General features: G+C 54.8%; 7 protein-coding genes across 7 annotated transcripts; 3 read left to right on the forward strand and 4 right to left on the reverse strand.

Annotated features, from left to right (window-relative positions):
* Positions 1 to 92: 92 nt before the first annotated feature.
* POSPLADRAFT_1164561 (hypothetical protein) lies at positions 93 to 2,158 on the reverse strand. The gene is made up of 4 exons (XM_024487833.1): positions 2,048 to 2,158; positions 1,844 to 1,984; positions 1,716 to 1,795; positions 93 to 1,655 (listed from the first exon to the last, which is right to left on the reverse strand). Exons 1-4 carry the CDS (start codon positions 2,104 to 2,106, stop codon positions 349 to 351), a joined length of 1,587 nt encoding a protein of 528 aa, XP_024344052.1. The 5' UTR covers positions 2,107 to 2,158; the 3' UTR covers positions 93 to 348.
* Positions 2,159 to 3,479: 1,321 nt separating this feature from the next.
* Positions 3,480 to 5,282, reverse strand: POSPLADRAFT_1176023 (hypothetical protein; the record flags this gene model as incomplete). Its single annotated transcript, XM_024488390.1, has 6 exons — positions 3,480 to 3,881; positions 4,055 to 4,116; positions 4,247 to 4,732; positions 4,818 to 5,049; positions 5,103 to 5,113; positions 5,199 to 5,282. 6 exons carry the CDS (start codon positions 5,280 to 5,282, stop codon positions 3,668 to 3,670), a joined length of 1,089 nt encoding a protein of 362 aa, XP_024344053.1. The 3' UTR covers positions 3,480 to 3,667.
* Positions 5,283 to 5,861: 579 nt separating this feature from the next.
* On the forward strand, positions 5,862 to 8,107 carry POSPLADRAFT_1164565 (hypothetical protein; the record flags this gene model as incomplete). The annotated part of the gene is made up of 7 exons (XM_024487834.1): positions 5,862 to 6,450; positions 6,518 to 6,820; positions 6,877 to 7,094; positions 7,153 to 7,293; positions 7,352 to 7,455; positions 7,507 to 7,674; positions 7,737 to 8,107. The coding sequence occupies 7 exons, from the start codon at positions 5,862 to 5,864 to the stop codon at positions 7,897 to 7,899; spliced, it is 1,686 nt and encodes a 561-aa protein (XP_024344054.1). The 3' UTR covers positions 7,900 to 8,107.
* A 551-nt stretch (positions 8,108 to 8,658) lies between these two features.
* Positions 8,659 to 10,880, forward strand: POSPLADRAFT_1164567 (hypothetical protein; the record flags this gene model as incomplete). The annotated part of the gene is made up of 5 exons (XM_024487835.1): positions 8,659 to 9,312; positions 9,361 to 9,517; positions 9,570 to 10,288; positions 10,348 to 10,444; positions 10,494 to 10,880. 5 exons carry the CDS (start codon positions 8,659 to 8,661, stop codon positions 10,703 to 10,705), a joined length of 1,839 nt encoding a protein of 612 aa, XP_024344055.1. The 3' UTR covers positions 10,706 to 10,880.
* Positions 10,881 to 12,061: 1,181 nt separating this feature from the next.
* On the reverse strand, positions 12,062 to 13,088 carry POSPLADRAFT_1128149 (hypothetical protein; the record flags this gene model as incomplete). Its single annotated transcript, XM_024483710.1, has 5 exons — positions 12,062 to 12,175; positions 12,216 to 12,459; positions 12,556 to 12,631; positions 12,749 to 12,882; positions 12,937 to 13,088. 5 exons carry the CDS (start codon positions 13,086 to 13,088, stop codon positions 12,062 to 12,064), a joined length of 720 nt encoding a protein of 239 aa, XP_024344056.1.
* Positions 13,089 to 15,015: 1,927 nt separating this feature from the next.
* POSPLADRAFT_1042511 (hypothetical protein) lies at positions 15,016 to 16,898 on the forward strand (the record flags this gene model as incomplete). Its single annotated transcript, XM_024478121.1, has 9 exons — positions 15,016 to 15,152; positions 15,207 to 15,222; positions 15,278 to 15,426; positions 15,478 to 15,621; positions 15,675 to 16,288; positions 16,343 to 16,369; positions 16,416 to 16,493; positions 16,544 to 16,653; positions 16,719 to 16,898. 9 exons carry the CDS (start codon positions 15,016 to 15,018, stop codon positions 16,896 to 16,898), a joined length of 1,455 nt encoding a protein of 484 aa, XP_024344057.1.
* A 608-nt stretch (positions 16,899 to 17,506) lies between these two features.
* On the reverse strand, positions 17,507 to 18,760 carry POSPLADRAFT_1127906 (hypothetical protein; the record flags this gene model as incomplete). The annotated part of the gene is made up of 1 exon (XM_024483680.1): positions 17,507 to 18,760. The coding sequence occupies one exon, from the start codon at positions 18,758 to 18,760 to the stop codon at positions 17,507 to 17,509; it is 1,254 nt and encodes a 417-aa protein (XP_024344058.1).
* Between the last annotated feature and the right edge of the window lie 330 nt (positions 18,761 to 19,090).

Genomic DNA, 19,090 nt, shown 5'->3' on the forward strand with positions numbered 1-19,090 from the left:
GACAGACGCGATCGTGATTCAAGCTCAGGGATCATCGATCAGGGATGGGCCTCACAGACGTGTTCCTCTCGAGTTGACATCTAAAACATGGTCACTTCTTCAGTCGACGCATTCATGTTTTCAAGTACTACCTTTGGCATTTACATATAGACTGCATTGCATGACATCTGACGCTCAGAAGTAGCTCTCACTGTTGTACAAAGGTATGTGTTTGATAGATCGTCCGTCAAACTGACTACAATGAGCTGGTAGCGGGAAAACACTACATCGTTCATAACGCGAGCGAGTCCAGAGAAAATAGCCCTATGTTTGGTCCAAATAAGTTCTTCACGACAAAATCCGTGTCCATCAACCAAGGAACTCCTCGACGCATCCCTCGATCGCCGTCCAGAGCTTTTCTATGATTCCATCCGCGAATCCATTCTGGTCATAACCCAAGCTCACCCACAGCCGTCGCTGAAAGGTATAGCCGAACAGTAGGATCGCGCCTTGTCGCTGTCGGGAGCCCGTCGTCAATGTATGCAACTTGATATCAGGGAAGCTCCTATGCGCGTAGATCCCATCGAGGTTGCCCAAGAGCGAGAGGCCGATCAAGGCTGACGACGGCACAGGGTCTCGTCTTGGCAAGATATTCTTGATCGACGGTGCGGACGATGCATCGGGAGACGCAGATGGTGGTGGGCTTGGGAGAACCCATGTCCCCTTCTCCTTCTCGTCATCTTCCTTGGCCCACACGCGGGCACGCTCGCCTCGCTCTCTGGCCATACGTCTCGCGCGCGAAACGACCAACTTGCTCTTCGCTGCTCTCGCACTTTGCAACTTCGCCTGCCGCGCCCGATGCCAGAATGTCTTCTCGTCGCCTCCTGCAGGGACGAAGTTTGGCAGGATGACGTTGAAATACCCGATAGCAAGGAACCAGTACGAGTCCCATATCGCATCCGCTTCAGCCTTAGCCAAGTATGGTCTCATGTTGAGCGCCGAATACATCATTGCAGGCAGTTCTGCTCGTCCACCACCGACCCTGGCCCATGCGAGATTGCAGACGGCAAACAACGCAGCGCTAATGCTGACTCCGCGTTCCTTGCATTTCTTCAACATCGCCTTTGTGCGTGCTTCGGGGAAGGAGATTGTTGGCACAACCGTATGCCGCATTGGATCCTTGCGTCGCGGGAATGTTTGGCCTCCCACAAGCGAGGCTTGCGCAAGCTGGAAATCTACCTCTGCGGCAGCGTCACGGAGATGAGTCGATCTTTTTGCTGTAGAGGGGAAGCGATCCTCGAGGCATGGCGGGAGAATACCTCTCTCAGCGAGCCCATGGTTGTCGCTGTTCCATCTTTGCTCCCACTCCCTTTCGAGGACTTCCTGAAGCTCAGCATCGCTCTGCCCACTGCCCAATAATCCGAAGAAGTCATTCGCGAATTGATGCAGAGCCATCCCGTCGCCCAGGAAGTGCATGGCGCAAATTAACAACTCGAGTTGACGTTCGTCAGGATTGACAACTGTCAATTCAAAGTTCTGTTGATATGCGTCCCTGGAAGGAGAAGGTGTACGTGGTGGCGTAGGCAGCGTGTCGTGCGCCGGTTGCGAGACGATGAGGTAAGACAGGCGGTCATTTGAAAGTGTACGTCCCCCATTGAGGTATCGATCAATGAGTTCTTCAGGAATGGTCAGCTCATGGTATATCGTCAGGATGCCTCGCTTGATTGGCTACGCACCATCCTTCGTCTCGGATGTATACTCGAGGTTGGCATCAGCATCAACTAGGCTATCATCGGCACTAAATGGCGCCTCATACCTGGCCTTCTTATCAATTGAGAATCAAAACGGAAACAGCAAGACTTACACGAAGCGCACGTCGTCATGGTTGTTCATCTCAACTTTAGCGCCCATCAACGGATGGCGCAGTCTCAAGATGGCCCAAACTATGCGGACGCGTGACCGCTGTACGAGACGTTCCGGGGCACGAAAACCCAGGTGAAGATACCTGCATTCGCGCGCAATTCAGCTCGGAATCCGTGCAGATACAGATCGAGGCACCGATGCTCACATATCATTCACGCCAGACTGTCGTGACGGTAGAAAGTACGACAACTCGGTGTCGCCCATTTTGCGCTCATAGCGGGCTGTCTTCGGTGCGTGTTCTGTGCTGCTGCGGAAGGAACTCTCGACGAGCTCCTGGTACTCCTGGCTAGTGAGTGGCGGCGGCGTTGGCAGCATAGTGAGGCTGACTTTGGAGGACGAGGTTGTTCGAGCTGTGCGCGTGGGCTGAGGTAGGCGTTATATGCCATGATCAGAGCGAAGGGCGTCACAGATCATTAATCTTGTGGAGTTAGGGGTGACGGCCGGATGACCGGACGAAGAATCATGAACATTTCCAAGTTCTCGTTGGCCCGAAGAATTGGAGTAACGGCATGGTCAGATCGCCTAGAGCCGATGCGCTATTCAGACCATAAGTCCCCTCAATTGGCCACACAACGTAAATGCTATATTTGTCTCAGAGCTAAATTTCTTGGAAGGGAAGATCTGCCGTAGCCACTGTGGAGAGGAGCGCTACAGTATAGCCGAGGGGTTCGTTACTGGCTGTCAGACAGCCCTAAGGTAGGGTTAGGGTCCCTCACCGGCTTCATAAACAATTTGACGGATATTGCATCTGCCAGTTTTACTCAGACCACTGTGGACGGGACGAGACAACTAGGACCATTTCAAGCGTCCTCTCTTTCGTACCTAGATAACGTCACGCTCAGTACTCCGAGGAGCTTTCACGAGGCTTCTCATGAGGACAAGTCGTATTGACTATGAGGGACCTCGTCTAACCTAGTATGGCAAGGTTGTAGGGCTCGATACGCCGCAAACAACCTCGATCTCATGTTGTACCGGCTGATCGGTCAGGGCACGATGTAACGGCGTCGACGGCGCCGCCGAATTTGGTATGGGTCTACACGCAACCCCGACTCGGAAAGCGCTAACGAGGCGCCATTGCTAAATTGGCGAACCTTGCGTCTACTGACGGTCTCTCATGCGGCGCCATCGGAAAGAACAGTATCCCCTGAGAGGAAAAGAACCTTGGACATTGTCGCTAGCCTACGGCCGTTCTCAGCTCGCGGTTGGACTGCTTCCACTCAACGGAGAACCGGCGGGAAGACATGCTTGACGGAAATGATATTTTCTTCGCGCCTTGTCCGCCTGTTCTAGTAACGGCGATGGATGCAAACAGCAATTGTTCACATAGATCTTGACGGCTGCCGAACAGACCCTTGATCCCTTTGAGAAGCCTCGTCAGTAGACATCAGCGACAGCGATTTGTGGCAACTTCCTACATTCCCTCGTGAACCGTTCTAGCTCAGATGATGCCTCTTCTCGTCTTTGGAATGTATGAACGTTCAGGCCATGCCGATTTTTTTCGACCCAGGGGATACAGGAGCGGGACCTCGACCTCGACAGGGACGGTGCCTGAGTCATTCACCGATCAAATTAACCGATCGCGAGCGCAAAATCAGGGCGCGCCAGTCCTACACTTGTCGCACACAAGCTTCTATGTATACAAAGTACTGTCCGATACGCACGGTTCGAGAGTTCACCATCACCAATAACCAATCGTCACGCGTTGAGGTCCGTCGCTCGTCGTTCGCCAAAATCGTTCAATTGGACCCCGCCTTCGCCGTTGCGGCTAAACCCTCCCCTTCTCGTTTTTCTCTCCTGACGCTGGGATAATTTCCTCGAGTCTAGTCTCGTCGTCCGAACCTTCCTCCTGAGCCATGAGACCGGCGCGCGCCTCGGCGTCACGATCTCCCTGGCTCGGGCGAGGCGCGGACTCGACAGTCTTGGCCCAGGTGTAATAGACGGTCCCGAGGGTGATAACGAAAATCGACGCCGCGCGGTTTCTGGATAGGGGATAGAACGCGATGGCAGGTCAGATATGCCATTGAGCGGATAGATCGTGGGACGGAAACCCAATGCAATGGAGTATACGAGCCGCCAAACGGCCCCTGTGAACTTGCAAGACTCTAAAGGGACAAAGGACCGGGTCCGCGAAAAGAACGGACTCGAGACTCACGTCGTCAATATGTCACCAAAGAGCCAGACGCCGAGTAGGGTTTGGATGACGGAGCGTGCGGCCTGTTTGCATCGCGCGTTCATCAAGGAGAAGTCAGGATAGGGCGAGATATAGGACGGGTCATCAGCCAACAGTCAATCGAGATCAGAGACAACACATAGGAGCGGGGCAAGAGGGGGGGCCTAGACGTACGCTGGAGAACATATGCGTGACCGGGCTGGTCACTTTGATGCTCAGCAGGCCCGCCACGCATAGGAGGAACCCAAAGACGCCAGTCACGATGCTTCCGATCGCGAAGACATGCCCGTTCCACTCAGGCAGGCGCGTCAGCTGCTGGAACCGGGTCGTCTCGCCCTGCAGGAGGATCACAGGCGCCAGGAAGAGCGCCGAGCCCAGATTCTGCCAGTACGCAAGTTGGATAGTGCTGTTGTTTGCATAGGGGAGGGACGCCTTGATCAGCACCGAGTGCACGGCAATGAATAGCGAGGACAGCACGCCGTAGACGATCCCGAGCTTGCTCGTGTCTGGGAGAAGCGTCGAGAGCGCGCCAGGTGCAACCCCGAGGAAGAAGCCGAGCGTGACAGCGAGAGCCGCGCCCATGACGCGCCATGAGGGCACCGAGCGGACTTGTGCTGATGAGATTGCAATGGTGAGCGGCAAGACAAGCCCGCGTGCAATCTGCGTGCAAGTCGTGACATGTATTCATCAGTTGATGGGTCGCTCAGTCCGCGATGCGGGCTGCAGGACGCCGCATAAAACGCACCTGGAAGAAGGATGCAGCGACGCCACGGAGGCACAGGATGTTGAAGACGAGACCGATGACGTTGACGAGCGTGACCGGGGTGAGCTTTTGCGCGGTCTTGAGGTCAAATTTGGGTATCTCCACGCGCGAGGTTAGCAGAGCGGCCGCATGCAAGAGCACGACCGCAATGTCGAGCTGGATGAAGAGGAAGAGCAGGGGCAGCTCTGGCGACGAGTTCAGCACCGCTTTGTTGCTGCGCAATACGGAGATGAGCGTGGAAGGGATCCCCCGGACGATACCGCTTACACGAAGACCATCTAGTGGGTGGAGCATGCCCGCGAAGGGCGAGTCGACGTTGGTGAGCCACGATGTTGGACGTCACGATCTGCGCGGCGAACTTACCACAAGCGCGGCGCACATGTAGAACGATACCACCGCTGCAATCTTCCATGGCGAAGTAGCGTCGTTCTTCGTCGCGGAGGCCATGGTCACTGAAAAGTCAAGTGGTTGTGCTGCAGCCCGACAGGCGGTAGTAACGTAGAGGGACAAAGTCGAAGCGCGTGGGACGGCTCCCGCTTACAGCTAGGTTGGACTCAATGCGTACACGAGGACCGAGGCCGCAAATGAGGCGACAGATGCGAGCGGGGCCAATTTTCGATAATGACAACTCATTTTCATGACGAGCGAATAGGGAGAAATCTAACTCCAACGGGTTCCAGATCCGATCCCGTGTCTTGGAGCAAGAAGGGGGTGTTGGCGCGGACATAGGCGGGCACGAGGGACCTGATCTAGCGACTGCGGGCGAGCCTGTTATCGGCTTCGATCTGCTCACAACACACCTATCACGACAGGGTCCAGCGGCCGTACATGAGGCTGTTGTTCGGCGAAGACCAGGCCATGAAGTCGTTTGACCTCCCAAAACGCGACTTAGGGACATGCTTGGAAGGTGGCTGCCCTGCTTGGCCGACCCAAGGATGCGGATACAGCGTCTGATCGAGGCGCTGCGTGACAGGGGCACAAATTGAGCGTGACGAGTGATCGGTCACGAGAAGCCGCGTGCCGGAGATGGCATCGGGGCGAGGAGAATGTGGAGTGGCAACGTCTGCTCGCCTGCAATTCCCCAATTTCCAACATGTGCAGGCTCTCCGGCGCCGCCATTCCACCCCAATCACCGTCTCCCCCGTTCATTTCCCGCTCGCTTCACGACGCGAGATGAATGGGCAGTTGGACACCGAGGCCATGCGCGACGAGCGCGACCTCCACCAACGCTCAATGTCTACCGAGTCTAGTGAGCCGCTCCTCACCGGCTGGCCATTGTCACCTCAGACGCCGACCACGCCGTTCACGAAATACAGCTCATACGTCCCGAGTTCACGTCTTCGACGACTTCTCATTGTCGCGTTTGCGGCTCTCTCTGCGACATCGCTTGTGATCTTTGCTTCTGTGTCTATCCTCTCTGTGAACCCACACTCGGTACAGCAGGTCCCTGAGGTCGACGCGCAGACAGCACTCAAGGAACCTGAGACGTCGCTCACGGACGAGAATGCTCCGTCAACCCATTCGCCTTACGTTCTCGGTCCTCCCACCATGCGTTTCCGCGACAACCTGCGCAATGATACCCAATACATCACGTCGTGGATATCTGCAGGATGGAGTAGGTTCTCCGGTTGTGCAAGCCTCCCCCCAGCTAACCAACTACTTGCTTTGCCTCCTGCACATAGCCAACGATGTGATGACCTATGCCAACCTGATATATCTCGGCATCATTACCAGTCGCGTACCGATTATCGCCATGTTCACACCATCTCACATTGGCGGCGATGCCGAGACCATCCCATTCGGTGATGTCTTTGACGTCCCACGGTTCATCCGCGATTCAGGCGTAGATATCCTGGAATGGCGGGAGGTCAAGGATCCTGGCAGCAATGAGGTTGAGGATCTTGGCTGCTGGAATGTCTGGGAAGCGGTGCAGTATAACGAGCATTACCCACGCAGGAGTGCTGTACCCGGCTGGCTAGGGCTTGGTGAGCCGTCGGTTGATAATTCCTTTACATTCAGCCTATGCTGACACATATTTTAGACGTCTCGTACACACGGGCACCAGATTGGGTGCACATGATCCCAAACTATGAGCATGACCCTCATAGTACGTTCTGGTCTCTCGCCCGCCTTGGTTTCCCAGAGGAGCGCGAGAAGAATCTAGTCGAGCCCTTGCCATCACCACAACATCAGGCTGTTCTGCCCCCAAACGAGCAAGTATTATGTTACGATTATGTATACTATGTGTGTGCACAGCAGGTAAGTCGAACAAACACTTCCTTCCCATGGGACGTACATTTTCATGCTGCGGTCGTAGTCATGGGAATTCGAGTTCGACTACTCGCCTGCATGGCGATTTGTTGGGAAGCATCTACGGTGGACGCCGGACCTCGATGCAATCGCAGCTTCATACGTTCGTCGTGCCTTTGGCTTGCCGGAGGACGCGGAAACACCTCCTGTGAGTGTGCCTCTGATCTTAGCCCATCATTGAATGAAGTGTCGATGAACATAACCAGTACATCGCCATCCATGTTCGTCACGGAGACTTCCGGAATTACTGCACTGGTATGGATTTAGCGGACTGCTTCGCACCGATCTCTGTCATCGAGCGGCGTGTCAAGTGTGTTCTCATCGCTTCGCTCACAGCGTCAAATAGCTGACGTTTGATCAGTGAGGTCCGAGACGAGCTGCTCACGCGCAAGGGCATTGACATTCCGCACACCCGGGTCGTCATGACCAGTGATGAGTCTGACCAGGCATGGTGGGACGAGGTCACCGCGCTCGGGTGGGCAAAAGTTGACCACGATGCGTGGGAGACGGTGCGGACGTACGGCAGGTGGTATGTGACGCTTCTGCTTCTCTGCCGCTCGCTGTTTTTGACACGTATGGTATATACGATAGGTATCCTGTGCTCCTCGATGCTGTCATCCAGTCGAATGGGCTCGGGTTCGTCGGGACGGACCGCTCGACGTACTCGACACTGTCGCGCCGCCGCGTCCAGGACTGGCATGATGGCGCTACTCGCATCGTCAAGTGGGGATACAAGGATGCCGACGCCCACTGACATCGCAATTGTCCCTCGCTCCCTTCATCGCCTGCGTTGTCGCGGCGTCGTTCACTTACAGCGGATGTCTGGTAACCAGGAGGCCCTTTGAGGATAAGCACTAGACATTTATGGACCACTGCTTGGACGATAGAATTTCATATCTTTATGTAAATCAGTCGAGCATATCGTAGTCTCGTTGCCCCCTCCGTTCAATGATGTCTCCCTTCTCCCGGTACCTCAACTCAGAATGTCGATCGGATTACTTTGATGAGAATGCGTGTTCGTTACGCGCGCCGCGGTTAGTCTCCTGTGAGCAGAACGATATACACTTCCTTCAACCTACGCAAGCTCCGGATATCCACATATAACGCCGCGGTGGCAATTTGTGTCTCCGCCCGCCAGGGTGTCGTGTGCATGCTCCGCCGCTGCTACTGGGGTTCACTCAACTGGTTTGTCAAAATCCGTCGGATAGGTCGTGTGGATAGAACAAGTATGCTGTAATTTACTGAAGACCGCAAGCGTCGATTTGGTTCAGACGCGGCATGAAACATGTTCAACGAAGTTCAACGTTCGACCCCGACCCTGACGTCTCCGCTCATCGAGAATTCTGGATCACTATACCTTCTTTACGGACTATATATTCAAAACGCCGCTAGGCGCAGTACGTATCATGATGGTATAAGTTCCGCAGGCCATCGCTAGCAGTCGTCGATTTCTACTTATTGTCGCTTGAGCCCACGCTATTACGCCGCCCACGCCCTCTTCACGCCCCCCAACATGGCAAACGATCCCTGGCCCTGGTTGCCGGTCGAGCTGCACACGCATATCCTTAGCTTCTTGCCCGCGACGCGCGATCGTGCCGACCTCAGCGTGAAGACGCTCGTCAGCTACTCCCGAGCCAACTCCTACCTACGCGCCGCAGGATGTCAGCCTGGTCTCTGGATGCGCCACTATCGCGCACGCTACACCGACTGCATCGCAGAGCGGGAGGTGCAGAGGCGGGAAGTGGCTGCGGACAACTGGCGGGAACTGTACTACGCCCGCCGCGGGCTGGACCACAAGGCACTCGCATTGGTGGACGAGATCAGGAGGAACCCATCTGGGAGGCACGACAAGGCTAGCCTATTTGCGCGCGAGTATTCCTTCGATGCCTTCGACGCCTTGGAACTGGAGGCAGAGCTACCCATACCAGCTTGCTTCCGCTCTGACGCTCCAGGAGATACCAGTACGAAGGATGCATCAGAAGAGGAGATACCTTATGTCATGTCCAGAAGATATTGGGCCAAAGCACTTATCGGCATTATTGCTAGATGTCATACAATCAAGACTTGGGCACGCCTCTTCTCAACCCCAGACAATGAGAACGAATCGGTGACTTTCGAGGAGGCTTTGGCGGGCCTATCCGCTTTCTTTGACGAGTCGCCGAGACAGGTAAGAAAGTTTGTGAAAGCATGCATGATTATTCACAAACCTTCACAGATTTCTAGGATGCTTGACAAATTCGCAGAAGATTGCCGCGACTCGCTGACGGACCTGCATGTCCAGCTTGATCCCAAAGCAGCAGATTACGATCTAGCACAACTGTGCGTTGAGATCAGAAAGTTCCTCCTTCGCGCAGGCTTTGAAAATGCCAGAAGTGATTACAAGCTACTTAACTTTTGTAATAGATCGTTTACATGCATTTGCAGGCTTTGGGTTCTACGACTTGATGAATCAGTTCCCGCATGCATTAATGAAGGAAGGACACCGACAGACGATCCCCATGTCGAAGGTCTATATGTTCGCGTCCATCGCTCGCCGACTAGGGATCCAGGCCTCTCCGACAAATGCCCCGGGAAAGGTCCTCTGCCATATCACATCCGCAGAACCCGATGCGCACGAGATGCTCTTGGACGTGTGCACCGATAGCTCGCCACACGTCTTCATGAGCCGGCAGACCGCCGATATGCTGCAGGAGCTCGGCCTTGCCCAGGACCTATCTGAGGACATCGTTCGTCCGTGCCGCATATCGACTATTCTGCAGCGCGCCGTGACGAACATTCAGATTGCCGTACGCTGGAACCAGCGAATGGCGCAATCGGCGCATTTGGAGCGCCTTTCGTGGTGCGAGTATGCGTGGTCTACCGCAATGCTGCTCCGGATGCAGGAGATGAGATTGACACCGTCCGCGATGGAGGCGAAGCCACTTGATGCGCGCGCGGTGTTCATGGACACGCTTGCGCCCACCCTCGTCCTCCCCTTCGCACGCTCGGATCTCGAGAATCGGTGCAAGAACACGATAGACCTCGACGAGGAGTTCATGAAGGTTTACCGGCGGTCCGAGACGCAGCAGCCCATCATGTTCTTCGTTGGACAAGCAGTCAAACATCTGACCTACGAGTATTTAGGATGCATACTGGGTTGGCATGTACGTCTGCTGATGTTAAATCCCAGCCGTAAATGACACGCTGATGTTGATATCCATAGCCTGTCTGTTGGAGGAGCTGGCCAGAAGAGTTCAAATCCGGCGATGAGGAGTCGCAGCCATTTTACTGGGTTCTCACCGCCGACGGCCGCAGACTATGTGAGCAAGCCCGCCAATGCATTTCATCTCTTACTGACTGTGTTAGTAGATGTCCCACAGCAGGACCTAACAGAGGCTTTCGATCTGGGGCTTTGCAAGCAGATGCTTGAGAGTCGCACCACATTCTCACGTTATTTCGAGGGAATCCATGAGGACAAGCAGCAGGGTCGGAGCAGGTTGCTCCTCAGCGAGGAGCTCAAGACGATGTATCCCGAAGACGAGAAGGTATCAGAGATGTGGGTTGCCAGGAATCTTCCGTGACTATCTGGTTTCGTGTTCCACATGTTTTAGAATGCTAGAAGAACATCCTATTCATACGGGTTCGTGATACAGTGATAGTGTACATCCGGACATCATGATAAGGGATGAGACATCAAGGACTATGGTGTCGGTGTCGTACGATAGTGCACTTGGAATATACATATTTAGCAAAGGCCCTGGGGAGAGGAATTTGCTCGATGGTGCCAGTAGCCAGAGAATGCGTTCCCCTGCTTGTGTCATCTCGTTGGGAGCCAGGGAAAAAGCCAGTGGCCCTCCATGCAGACCGCCGGAACCTCCATGGGTGGACGGATATCATAAATTACGTACTGGACGGATGGGAATAGTTTGTCGTAAGTGGTGGAGGTGACTGGCACTTCCTCTCCCAGGAATGTGCGGGCATACGCGATGACAATATTATACACTAAGCGGATACAAAACCGGAAAAAAAGAAAACATCATACACTCGGAGGCCCACTGTTCGTCACGCTTCGTCTATCGTGGCAAGGATGTGCTCCGCTGCATCTCCACGTAAGGCAAAGACGTGGATTTTGTTCAAGTGAACGACTCCGAGGGCAGGTGGAGTAGCACTGTCAACCTCATCTCGCCTCGTCAACGCTGTGATGACCTCGCGTAAATCGAAGCCTTGCCATACGAAGATGGATCGAAGGCTGGACATGCGCTGGAGCAGCGAAGATAGCCCCGAGAGGTCCTGACCTATTGTACTCCTGAGCCATAGCTCCTGGATATGATCCAAGGGCAAACATGGGACTATCTTGTTGAGCAATGATCCTATGCTGTCCATGCGAGCGTTGAAGCGAACTCCGGCCGTTGGACCTACCGCCATAAACGAATACCTGTCCAATGACGTTCCTAGTAGTAACCGTGAAACAGACTGCATCACGGGTATTCCCTTCAGGGCATGAAAGAGGGGGCTGTCTCGCAGAGCACCGTGGAGTTGGATTCGCACGGCAGTGGTGGGTGCCATCTCAATATGAGAGAGGAATGCCGCAAAGGTATGATCCTCAAACCAAGCTACTGCGAGTCTCCGCAACCTCGGCAAAGGGGCCACGCGTGTTGGATGTGTACTTCCATGAATATGCGAAGCGATAACGAGGTCCTCTAGAATAGGACATTCACCCAGTAGGCGAACTAGATCCGATAGCAGAACTCTGTGGCAATCGAAGAGACCGTAGTCGAAACTCCAGGGGGGTTTATCATCCCATCCGCGACGAGGTATGACGAGAGCTAGGGTCTCTAATTCTGGTTCGAGGTCGTCCAATAAGTGACTGTATTTCACCTTGAAATGTTCTAATTGCAGCGACCGTACACGGTGACGCCTGGATTGCAACAGTGATATCAGGGCACGAGATGGGTGTCCCGCCACAAGGACATCGAGGGGCATGTCCCCACAACGCTGTAGAAAGACGGCTTGGAATCGACCGCTTCTATCTCGTAAGGTGTTCCATAGACCTGGTGTGACAACGACCACGTCGCGCCAATACCGACAAACCTGCATGAGCCCAATCGACGCAGCCACTTTGTCGGTTACTGGAGGCCAATACGACTTTGGTTCCTCTAGACCTATGCGCCCCGGTGACGATGTAAGGGATAGTACGAAGATGGACCCGAGGATCTTGAGAGGACAGCGATTCACGGGACACTCCTCATTCAAATACACTCTTATGTCCGCACAGCACGACGCGAGTCGCGCTTCATTCTCCCGTAACTGAGACGATTCATATGAAGACGTGAGACTGCGAGGCATGACAATGTAACGCACCAATTGTGAACTGTCCCGCAGTGGAATCAGCACCAGTAGCGTGGTATGCACATTAAAATAGAGAACATACCTCATACCTGCCATCTCTTCCTGCAGCTTCTTGATCGCACACTTAAGCAACTCCGTTGCATTCACGAGTGTTACCTCTGGAATTGCGACATCCATGCTGGCGGATGATGGATTATGTGCCATTTGAAATGTTCAATCAATGTTAGAGAGTCAGCGCAACTCAAGCAAGGACAAAACTTTACAGGATGACGCACGATGCAGCTCAACTGTACGCTCTGTAACAATACCAGTGACTACCGATAGAATCTCTAGTCTGCTAGATGAGTGGATGGGGTCGTTACTCCTTGTGCTACGTCCTGGAATGAGTGCGATTTGCAGCCCAGTCAACCTCGTCATGGATTATTGCCGTTATCACTCAACCTGTCAGTCGGGCCAAACACACATAGATTTCGCGCCTCGCGTCGCTCTGAGCACCTCGAACTGAGAACACGGATATCTCTCGAAATACTCATCGTATAGCCTTGATTCTTGCTGCGTTTGACTCTGCTCGTCGCCCCGGAGGGCCTGATACCAATAATATTGCAATCTGTCCATGCGTGACTGTTGTCAGCTCCGCCACTCCCTTCTGGATGCAGGATTGTTTTCGCCCGCGAATGCAAGCATCTGTTCGTGTCGGAGTGACTGTGTTGGGTCAAAGTGGATACTAGGGAGGGCCCGGTATCATTTTTGGTGTGTCCCTTAACCCATAGGTCTTTCCTTGGTCTATTCTCTGCGCTCGAGCATCACGCACGCTATGGTTGTCTACCTGTAGCCTTGTGTTCTTCGCCCACCTGGTGAGTCAGTCTAATAGCCTACTACTGGTGTGTTTCTAGCTTTACAAGACATATGTCACCTGTTTAGCAACCCTCCATGCATCGCTGTCAACGCCCTGTGCGCGCACTCTTGAAAGGCATACTTAGCATGCAATCTATAAAATCCTGACCTTCAGAGCAATTTTAATGCACCCCCAGACCTCCAGCACATGTCCAGCTCTCCCGGAGAGACAGACATTTGTACTTGGCTCACTGTTGGTATGTCTTACACCAGAGCCGAGCTCTTTTTCGCAATCAAGTTGCTCTACGCTTGTATTTTACATAGGCAATACTCATAATAGACACATACCAGTGATTTCACATATTGGGTGATGTATTGCATGTAGATGTGCCGGTCTGTCTCAATCTAATGGCTATCAAAGTGGTATCAGGGCCAGGCAGAGCGCTGATGTGACATTGTATGCACAGCATCTCATGTAGCCTCTCTTGCGCTGTATGCAGGTTGGTTGCGATTATGAAAGGCGACAAAACTGAAGGGCAGCACAACATTTAGTCCATTATATGCAGTAGAAGCCGTACTAGATGGCGCAGGAGTCTCTTTGCGACTGAATGCTAATGTCAGATGAGGGGAACAGGTTCATACCATAAGATAGCTCTCATGGCTTTATATGATATATTACATGGGTTGGGGGTACTGGAAAATAGATCCCGAGCAACCTGTACCGATGGCATGGAGGAGTGCTAGCAGTATGGCGACAATAGCATATAGTGAAGATAGTCTTACTGGGGGACACACTAAACCCATACCGGGCCCTCCCTAGTATCCACTTTGACCCAACACAGTCACTCCGACACGAACAGATGCTTGCATTCGCGGGCGAAAACAATCCTGCATCCAGAAGGGAGTGGCGGAGCTGACAACAGTCACGCATGGACAGATTGCAATATTATTGGTATCAGGCCCTCCGGGGCGACGAGCAGAGTCAAACGCAGCAAGAATCAAGGCTATACGATGAGTATTTCGAGAGATATCCGTGTTCTCAGTTCGAGGTGCTCAGAGCGACGCGAGGCGCGAAATCTATGTGTGTTTGGCCCGACTGACAAGTTGAGTGATAACGGGCAATAAGCCGAGTTATTACGACTGAATTAGGCTCCGACGTAGAAGCCGACCGACCGACCTGTAAATTCATTGCACCACAGCATTGGTACAACATATACTAGTTTCAACCCCATGAGTCGCTTATCCAAGCTTTGAACATGATCAAAAACGACCGTTATGAGAATCCCCCGGACGTTTTCGAGTATGACTAGGCGGCATGACTAGTTGCGTTACGTAGTAAAGATAACACGGCATTGAGCACGTCAGTCCGTCCCGTCTCTTCCTGCGGCACGCTCACTACTGCTATTGCTCGAAGTGCGGAGGGGCTAGCACAATGCAAGCTGACGAAGAGACTCCTCTCCTTGCCGAAGCGCAACAGAATGGCTCGACGCCGAACGGGCATGACGAGCAGGATGCAGCACCGTGGCAGGGTAACGAAAATGAGGCTCTCAAGCCTCAGGCATCCATTGCGGCTGTGGTATGTTAATCCATTCCGCATGCACACAAGCCAGTGGTCCGCAATACCATGCCCATGTCACAAATCCTTCGACCGCTGTGCGGCATTCCACTACTATGGAACTGACAGTCTGCTGTATAGATTGTACCCATGATGCTAGGCATCTTTCTCATAGCCATGGACCAAACGATAGTTGCCTCCACATACGCAGCAATTGGGAGCGAATTTGAACATCTAGAGAACACGAGCTGGATTGCGACCGGGTATATGCTCACTCTAACCAGTTTCCAGTACGCATAGCACCTGTCCGGTATCTGAGACTGCTCTGACTCGACTGATAATAGACCGCTTTATGGCAAGGTCAGGTTCTAGGCACCCTTGAGGTTACAGTCGTCGATACTCACGAGTTGCTCAGCTGAGTGACATATTTGGACGCAAGTCTTGCATGATCTTCGCATACTTCGTCTTCGCTATCGGCTGTCTGTTCTGTGGTTTGGCGAACAGCATGTCATCTCTCATCGCTGCACGTGCCCTTGCAGGCATTGGCGGAGGAGGGATTGGGACGTGAGTGAATGCAGCAGTCCTTCATGCGGCGCCGTTGACCTCTGACTACAGTGTAGGCGTCATTATCATGTCGGACGTCGTACCCCTACGCAACAGAGGCACATGGCAGGGTGTCGCAAACATCATCTTCGCCTCTGGCCAGGCTACCGGCGCGCCGCTCGGAGGGTTCCTTGCTGATATGATTGGCTGGAGATGGTAAGTGCGACCACTGGACCTGTATAGTCCATTCAGGTTGACACTCGCGTCAGGGCATTCCTCGTACAAGTGCCTATGACGCTGCTAGCACTAACATCGGTCGCGTTCGGCCTGAAGCTGCCCAGCAGCGACAACGCCGATTTCAAAGCCAAGCTCAAGCGCGTCGACTTTGCCGGCGCCCTGACCCTCGTCGTCTGCGTCTTCTCCCTCCTGCTCGGACTGGACCGAGGCGGCAACATCGCATGGAGCGACCCCATCACGATCGCCTGTTTCGTGGTGTTCGGCGTCCTCTTCGTCGCGTTCCTGCTCATCGAATGGCGTTTTGCGAGCGAGCCCTTCGCGCCTAAGCACATCGCCACCAACCCCTCCCTCCTTGCCTGCTATCTCACCAACTACTTCCTGATCGGCGCGACCATGATCGTGATCTTCCACGTCTCGCTCTTCCTCCAGGCCGTTCGCGGGTTCGACCCGAGCAAAACGGGGCTGGCGCTGCTTCCCGCCGTCATCGGCGGCGGGATTGGTAGCGTGTCGTGCGGATTGATCATGAAGGCGACAGGGAGATACTATGCCCTCACTATTGCCGTGTCGCTGCTTTCGTGCACCGGCATGTTCATCATAGCGGGCGTTACGGGTCCATTCTTGTTCACCCTGGCTGGACTCGGTGCTGGTGCGTGATCTGACGACGAACGGGAAGTTCTGCATGTCTGACGTTCTTGACCAGGTCTGGCAATGATGAACCTTGGAGGCTGTAAGCCCTCTTCGTCAGCACATGTGAACCAGCACTGATTCCTTAGCAGGGGCAACGCTGACGAGCACCCTCATTGCGCTCATTGCTAATGCTGGTCCTGAGAACCAGGCCGTTGCGACCGCCGGTACGCCCGACCTTCCATGTACCCTACCCAGGCTCACATGTAGTGGCCAGTATCGTACCTATTCCGCTCATTGGGATCTGTGGTCAATTTGTCGATCGCGACCACGCTGTTCCAAGAGAAACTCCGTACTCGCTTACATGAACGGCTCACGGGCGCTGACGTCGAGAAGGCACGTCCCTTTGTACCTTGGGTGCCGCGGCAGCTCATCTTCTACACCTACACCAGATCATAAGTCGCGTCCGAGAGTCGCTGGACTACGTGCACAAACTTGACCCTATCACCCGTGCGGCGGTGGTGTCGTCATATTCAGACGCCACACAAGTTGCCCTGTGGTTCGCCGTCGCATTAGCGGGAGTTGCTGTTTGCTGTACGCCATTCATCAAGGAAAAGTCTCTCGCACGATAGCTTCGCAATAGCACGTTGTGCTTAGAACCTGGATGTACTTTCTTGCATATCTCTTAGATGCAAACTGTGCCGCTACCGCTACCAAACACCTCTGGCGAGCATTCTCATGATAGACCCGCCGCGCTCGGACGTCCGGCCCTTGAGCTTGATAACGGAACTACATCACTACACGAGCTTACGCATGGATGCCTCCCAAGCATGACGGGAATGATGACGCGCGGCGGCCGCTATAACATGATTGGCGTGCACTTCCTAGTTGTTGATTCCAGGCGTCTTCTGGCGAGTGCCATAGCCGCGGGTAAACACGTAGCTCGCACGACGATCCGGCACGAACAGATGGCCCCATGGGGTACTCCCTAATGGTAGCGAGCATCCGATATCGACGGATCGGAAAGTCGCCGGTCCGTCCTTTTTGCGAGAGAGAAGGGACGAAGGCAGTCGGGGAAGTCATTGATCATGACGGCATCGGCCTCTTGGGCGGGGATGCGGGGAACGATAGGTGTCCTGCGAACACGGTGATCATTAAGCCGAGATGAACGCACTCTGCTCAGCTGGCTGCCAATGTACGTACCTTCACGACTGCGCTCCGTCACACCGTACTTCCGGCTTCAGAGTACCGCCTTGGTGCTCACCGCCGAGTCAAGGGGCACCGCGGATCGCAACACCACCATGTCGAGCAGCGTCGCGGTCACGGGCACACGTACGCCGTAGCGCCGCGCGAGGCGGAGGAGATAGCCATTCAGCTGGCGCACCTCGGTGCCCCGCCCATTGCGCACGTCGTACAACATCGACGATGCGTTCTCGTGCGTCAGGCGCACGATGCGCTTGCATTCTGCGAGCAGCGCGGCGGCCTCGAGCTCGCGCGGGAACTGCTCGGCCTGCCAGGCTGGTACGCGTGGGACAAGCGGGTCGGGCCCCCCTGCGACGGTGCCCGTGCGCGCCTGCGCCTTGACCTCCTGCTCCCACTGCGTGCGGAAGACGGACGAGGCCTCGGCGCAGAGCCGCTCCGCGATGCGCGTACCGGCCGCATGCTTGAAGATCTCGCCGTTGGAGCAGTTGAGGAGCGCAGTGAGCGGGTTGACGACCGAGTTGACGACGAGCTTGCGCCGCATGGCGAGCTGCACGTCGTAGAGCGGGCGCCACGCCGCGTTGAGCGGGGCCGCGCTGCAGAACGCGGAGATGGTGTTGCGCAGGGAGAGGTAGCGTTCGGCGTGGGGGTCGCCCGCGACCGGAGTGATGTCGCTCAGGCTGAGCTTGCGCTCGCCCCGCGGCAAGGAGAGGTCGAGGCTCGCCTCGAAGTCGCGATTGCGGCTGTCGGGCACGATGCCAAGTTGTATGTCGCCAACGCCAGCATGCACGACGTGTCCGACGCCCTTGCGCCAGGCGCCGTGGGTGTTGACGGAGAGGACGATGTGCGGCCTAGCGTCGCTGTTGCGGAAGACGTGTTTGACGAGGTCCTCGTATACGCCCATGCCGTTGTGGAGCAGGACGATTGTGCTGTTGGCAGACAGGCGGGGTAGGAGGGTCTTGATGCTGTGCATAGCGTAGGGAGCCTTGGTCGCGACCACGAGCGAGTCGATGGTCGTCGGCTCGGCCTCTGACGGCACAGCCAAGAGGTTCATGTGCATGCCGGTGGGGATTCGCTCGTCGTGCGTGTCCTCTGGCTCGGATGCGACATGGGTGAAGCCTTCGGTGCGAACGACGACACCATCGCGCTCGACCGCGACGGACGGCGGCGCTGCGCGGACGTGGTCTGCAGACCTGTGAACGATGGTGATGAGGTGCTTGGGGTCGAGCGCGGCGCGGAGGTGGTGAGCGACGAGGGTCCCGATGGCGCCAAAGCCGAGGACGTGTATGTGCATCTGCTCGCCGTTGGACGCGGTGGACGCGGTGAACGCGCTCACCGCGTCCACGCGCGGGGACGAGCAACTCTCTTCCAGCCGGCAATTTCCGGTGACGGCCGGCGCTCGTAGATTTCACTAGATGTTGGCATCCTGTCTATGACATTTTACAGCAATGCTTGTATCTTGGTTTTCAGGGGGAAAGTATTCAGAGAGAAGTTCTCAACAAAATGTTGCAAGCAGAATTCCCATTTTCCTGTGTACAAGGTTAGATCACACATGTCAGCAGGATGCTCTGAGACGAGGAAGACAGATTTCAAAATTTCGTCGCAACACATCACTTAATGAGGA

This window comes from Postia placenta (genome assembly GCF_002117355.1).
Source record: "Postia placenta MAD-698-R-SB12 unplaced genomic scaffold POSPLAscaffold_1, whole genome shotgun sequence".
Lineage (NCBI taxonomy): Eukaryota > Fungi > Basidiomycota > Agaricomycetes > Polyporales > Adustoporiaceae > Rhodonia > Rhodonia placenta.